Raw genomic sequence first — 6,299 nt, 5'->3', positions numbered from 1 at the left:
AATCACACCCTGAGATCCGGGGAGCTGAAGAAGCCCAGTGCAGACAGGCAGCTCCCGTGGCATCAGCCAGATATGAGCTATAGGTATGGTCAATTGATACAGGGACACAGCCAGGAGCCCTGGTGGTGACACTGGGAATCCTTCCAACAGTGCTGCCAGCAATGGATGCAGGAAAGTGGCAGAGCAGGAGCAGAGCTCTGTCCCCAGGGCCACGCTGCAGCTGGTGCTGCCCCAAGAGCTGCTCCAAAGCTGTGTCTGCTGCCAGCAGCCCCTGGGCCCCACCTTCACCCAGGAGATCTGACCACCCCTGCGCAAAGAGGAAGAACCACGCACTTGCCAGTGACAAAGTCCATCCCCTTCCCTGCTCCTCTTTGCAGCAGATTGCTATTTCATAATGCAATAGATGTGAAATATGAAGACAGAAATTGCCAGCGACTTTTAATTTGGATTCTGCCAATTTCTCTGTTCCAGCTATTGATTTTCCATAAAGATGAATTCCAGCTTCCAGGTCCCTCTGACAAGCACTATCTGGGTGTTTTGTTTGCTCCGAGAGTGGAAATACATGTTTTATTAAGTGTCAGAACTCACTAATGAGAAGAGGGAGGAAAATCAATTGTCTGCTTATATCTTGATCTTAAAGACTAACAAGTTCTCTATTTCGATGCTGTGGTCAGGAGGACAGGGCAGAATGACAAATGGTAAACAGCAGCTGTCAGCTTCTCAGCAGCGGTAGCTCAGCTGATGAGAGGGGAGGGAGAGGAGTATATGAAGTTTGATGGCTTCAAACACGTTTTGTATTAATTCAGAGAAACCTCGGGGAGCTGTACAAAATCCTATAGTTGAATTGATCTCTGATGTAAAAATGCTGAAAATATTGGAGACTGCAAGCAGGTTTACGCTCGTGTTCCTAAAATCGAGACAGAAACTTGGCCAGCTGTTTAGGATAGGGGTCACCAAAGGAATTTCATTTCTCCATTCTAATTTGGGATGAAGATTCTCACTTATGATGGTGAGAATCACAAGCAAGCTCAGTGCAGAAGTCTCAGCAACAAATCCGCTTTCAATCTCACATCGTACCACGCTCATGGAAAGTGTTCAGATGGCATCCTACCCTTACCAAAATGAAGAGCCACGCTGGCTGAGCCAAGGACTCCACCTCTGCTGTTTTAAAAGCCCAGAACACGAGGACGGCTCCAATTCCCAACATGCTTTCCCTAAGTGATGGGTTTGGGATCTATGACACGAACATCTCAGCACATTTATGTCTTGCAGGAACTTGGCATGCTTATTACCAAATAGTGATCTCTGTTAACCTCCTTCAAGCAAGGATATCAGTCTTCTTTCACTTGTATTTGTTATCTTCCTCATCTGTTACAGAATCACACCTGACAATTGTATAGTTAATCTCTTGGCAGCTGTGAAATGAAACAGTGAGCTCAGGCTGCCAGGAGAAGATGCATTGATTTCTTAAAATGACAGATCACCTCCTTGCTTGATGCTCAAGCAGAAGCTCAGGGACAGTGTTATGGATCTTGGCTATCATTCAGTTAAAAAAGCTTAGCAAAGATGCACCAGCTAAACGTCCAAGACAGCATTAAGGCTAAGCCCCAACCCAAAGTCTTAATCGCAGGGAGTATGAAAGCAACTTCAGACCCAGAAGGTCTGTCCAGCTTGCTGATGGCAGCACCAGTTGTGGTGCAGAGCTTATTGCTGTGAACCAGACGAGCCTGCCTCTCCTCTGCAATAAAACAGAACAGTCCCTCAGCACAGCAGAACAGGAAAATCCCTTCCTACCCAAATGGAAGCTCGCTTCACTTAATGGAGCAGTCACTTCCCAGGGTGCAGAGAGACAGCTCAGGGCTGCCCAAGATGGAACCAGCTTTTCTGCTCAGAGCTGAGGGTGCTGTGCAGACAAGGCTGCCCTGCAGTAGCTGTTTCATCTCTGTCTGCAGGGATCCTTGGCTTACAGCTGTGTCACCGTGCTTTGCTGCTGAGATCCGGGCTCTGTGCAGCGAACAAAGCTTTAAACTGGCCCACAGCGAGGCGGCTCAGTCATGCTCTTTGGACTTGGAGGTAGGGATGGCAAAGCACTAAAGCCGCTGCCAGCTCCATCCAGCAGAGGGGAGGCACGCTGGAGGAGCAGTGAGAATGGCTTACACGGGGAATCAAAGCTTTGGAAATTGTCTTTTGGACACTGCAATAAGCACAAACCCCGGACTCCGGGGGAACATCAGCTGAGTGCTCCCATAGCCCACAGCAAGGGCACAAAATGGGAGGTAGAACAAAATAGGCTTGTTGTGGAGGAGGAGGGAGCTCCTCGCGCTGCCGCTCATCCCTCCGGCACTCTCCAGGAATCCACACTGGCAGCCCAGCGCTCCGTGGCGCAGCTCTTGGCCGCGTTGAGGACAGTGGCTGCCTGTGAAGCAGGCAAAAGCCAGTCCCTCAAACCCCAGGACGGCCAGCACCCAGCTCAGAAAGGCAGTCTGAGCATATAGCATGCACGCACACCTCGCTGGTTGACCAGGGACAGGCACCCAGCCCCAGCCGCGGGCCTCAGCCCTCATACAGCACAATGCGCTGCCATGGCAACGGCTGAGGCTTGCAGCTTGCAGCCAGCCGGGCCACAAGGCGGCTGCAGAAGTGGGACGGGGCTCCCTGGCTGGCCAGGGGGAAGGAGGGCTTCCCAAGGTTGGGTAAGGTGGGTCAGGGCGGTCCAGCTTCCTCTGGTTCCCATTTCCTACAGCCAGCCCCTCTCCAGAGCCATGCAGCACCGGGCTCTGCTGTTCCTAACCTAGCAGTGCTGCTATTCCAAACCCAGCAGTGCTGCTGAAAAGCAGCCGTTTCTGGCAAGAAAAAAGGGATGTAAAAACAGAAAGGAAAACAACCACAATCACATCTCTGTCTGTGGGCAAACAAACCACTCCAGACAGCCAAATTGCTCTGGAAGCGCTGGTGTAACCTGTTGTGCTTGCTGTCCCTGTTCCGCTTCGTACTGGGCTGCCAAGAACCGTCACTGTTTTGGTTTTAGGGTATTTTTCTGGAGAGAAAAAGTAAAAAGGAAATACGGTTTGTTTTTTTTTTTTTTAAGTTGACAGCTTTCTTGGAAAAAAGATTTCGTGTGAATGAGTGAAACAGTGTAAATTGCAGGGAGGCCAGACTTCTGGCAGGTTTAGCAGCTCCCGAAACTCCAAGAAGGAAGTGCTATCACTTCCATTATCTATTTAGGGAAAGCCAGGCCAAGAGAAACTTCTTTGTCAACTGGATACCACCACCTAGCTTCAAGGCATTAGAACGTCACAGTTGGGTACTATGACCAGAAAGTTGCACTGCATGGGTAAAGAGGCCGGTCTGATTGCAAAAGGGAGAGAAACAGACGTCTACAGAGAGTTAAAGACTGGAGAGAAATTGTGTACGGGAGCACAAAGGTGTTTAATTAGAATGAAAGAGCAAATAGGGGAGAAATTTTGGCAGAGTGTATCAGAGAATTATTCTGGCAGTGAATCTGTTAAACAGAGCGTGACCAGTCCAGGGGGCTAACAGGAGAGCAGCTGATCGAAATGCATGCAAGTAGACTGTACAAAACATTAGCAATCATACAGCTAGAAAGGAGAATTCCTCTTAAAATGCATCTGGTTTAACAGTTCTTTCTCATCTACGAATTTGTGAGATAGGCTTAAATTGAGAGAGAAAAGTCACAGCCATGATTTCCTTCGCAGCTGCTTTTTCTTTGGTTCTTAATTTCATTAAGCTTTTTTTTTTTTTTTTTTTTTTTTTTTTTTTTTTTTAAACAGCAAGTTTTGGAATCATGAGTGTGAATCTGAATGAGTTTGAAAGCAATTCAGAGAATGCTGTAGACAGCACAGAGGAACGAGGCAATGCCATCTGCAGGAGGTACGCCGAGAGAAGCAGCCTTGTGCGGCAGTACCTGCAGGCTGATCTGAGCCTCCACCTCCTTGAGGCACAGCAGAAGAAAGTGGAGCTTCTGAAGAAGTGTTGCTATTACCTTGAGGTTCTGCCCACGTTTTTGATCCTGAGAGATCAGAATCTCTTGGCGCTTCCTACCAGCATCTTCCAAGTCATTGACCCCTGGAAATTCCAGAGAGTGAAGAAAATGGGAAGATCCCAGACTGAAATCCACCTGCAGCTTTTAACCCACCTGTTAGAAGAGCTGCAACAAGGTCGGGAGGAGCTGGTCTGCTACGTGGAGACCTGTGACATGGTAACTTTCCTCTCCAAGTGGGACTCAATTAAGCAGAGAATGTCAGAGCTCTCCGAAGCAATGAACAATTTCAATTCTGTGCAAGTATCAAGAAGACTCTACACCAAGCACCGTTTGGTGTCATGTGCAGAGATTAGGGGGAACAAAATACCAGACATTAGGCTTTTTCTCTGTGCAAAGATGCCAGTTCTGTTCGATCGAAACGAATCATATGCACACAAGAACTGGGCCCACCTCAAATGGTCTATTGAAAATCAAGAGTCATCCCATGAACAATATGAACTGCATTATAAGTTGGTGAAGCGTGGAACTCGGCCAGAATTTGGACACTGTGGGCTTGTGACACGCACCACCAACACCTGTGTAGTGCAGGGCCTGCTGCCTGACCGGTCATACCAATTCATGATCAGAAGAGCAGAAGTGTACACGCTTGTCTATGAACTGTGGCATGACACCATCACACTGACGACAAAAGCTAACACAGCTGAAGACAAAAGCACCTGAGAACCAAAGGGTGAGGTGACTGACAAGAATGTTTTCTCATATTTTCCATTTGAAAAAAAGTGGACAAGAATAAAGAAAAAATCGTAGCATTTGAGCATTTTGTTAAGCTATGTTTCCCTCCCCTCCCCCCTCAAATTTGTTCTGTTTTCGACAGCAAGAGCCTCCCACGAGTTCATCCATGTTAACAGCAACCAACCCCAGATTTCTCTGAACAAATAACATCCTTATACAGCATGCAGGACTCAGAGCCTCCCACAGTCCTGCAGGGCACCAGGGAAGCAAAGTGCAGGAAGAGAAACATCTCTGCCTCCCAGTGCTTTCCGTTCACCAAAAGATGCCCACTGCTTACTTCATGCACGTGTTGAAGTCATGACTTGGTGCTTAGAAGGTATGGGCTGCCCAGAGATCATGATTTCATGCTCACCCCTTACAGTGCAAGGAAATTAATCAGAACAGGAAAGGGTAACATACCCAGAAGGCCAACATTTAGAAGGCAGTTTTTCCGCCACGTCTCACCCTCAGTGCTACTTTTCTTTTGCACCATTTGGTTAATTGAAAACACAGCCCTCACCACACAGCTTCTAATTGAACTGCCACGTAAACAGGACTTTTAGTAATAAAGTTTATTACTTAAATAAATTCGAATCACTTTAACAATTATGGCTTAAATATTAAAAAGAAAAAAAGGGAATGTCGAGGTTCATTTCTACAAACGTTAGAAGCAGGTAAAAATATTTGTATCCAAAGAGTCATTTGAGGTCTGTTGCAAGTCACAGACATACAAAAAAATAAAAACCTGCCATATTTAAAGTTCCTTAATGCTTTATGCCACTTAACATTTCATCTCTATTAAAAACAACAATTTATTGCAGTAAATTAACTGTCTGACATAGGTCAGCCCGAGCCCCTGGGCTGACACAGCCACCCCAGCAGGCTTTCAAAAGTAAATTAAAAACTCTTGAATGAAATCGGACCATTTTGAGCTTGTTTTCTGTATTAATTCCTATGATTCTCTCTGTTCATGAACACAAGGACGAGAACGTGACATTCAGCTGGCACTAACAGTCTAATAAAAGTTTGGTTAATTGCACTTCCTGCTAGCCCTGACTATTGCAGCTACTCAACCCACTCCAGAGGTACCTGATCACAGCACAAGCACCCAGCAGCCTGGGTTGGCTCTTAGTGCTGCACCTTCTGCAGTTCTCCATCCTGCAGTCATCGCTGAGACAGATGACTGCATTTCAGTCACCCACAAGATTGTTTCTATACAAAATTATTCCTATACAAGCTCGTTTTGGGATTGCAATAATATTTGCAAAAGCAGGCTGGCGTGGAACTGTTAAGATCCAGGGTGGAATGGCTTCGAGGAGGAACAAAGGACATCAGGTTTTACCACCTTTAGAACCAGCAGGAATACTTCCCAAAGGCTGTTGGACCATGGAGAACTGCAACCATCTGTCAGTTTTCACAAGAATATGGATGTACAAATCGAACCCAGAAGTGCAGGAAGGCAGCTTAAAACAAGGGAGGAACAGAACTGCTCCGTAGGTTCTCAAGCCTAACGGAGTCAGAACGC

General features: G+C 46.9%; 1 protein-coding gene across 1 annotated transcript; it reads left to right on the top strand.

Annotated features, from left to right (window-relative positions):
- Positions 1-2,582: 2,582 nt before the first annotated feature.
- On the top strand, positions 2,583-4,723 carry FNDC11 (fibronectin type III domain containing 11; the record flags this gene model as incomplete). The annotated part of the gene is given in 4 exon segments (XM_079543357.1): positions 2,583-2,633; positions 2,635-2,694; position 2,698; positions 3,792-4,723. Coding segments are annotated over 4 exon segments (1,044 nt in total).
- Positions 4,724-6,299: the final 1,576 nt, after the last annotated feature.

Source organism: Tetrao urogallus (genome assembly GCF_951394365.1).
Source record: "Tetrao urogallus genome assembly, chromosome: 16".
Classification (NCBI taxonomy): domain Eukaryota; kingdom Metazoa; phylum Chordata; class Aves; order Galliformes; family Phasianidae; genus Tetrao; species Tetrao urogallus.
The sequence above is the reverse complement of the archived record's forward strand: the minus strand, read 5'-3'. Positions and strand labels throughout refer to the sequence as shown.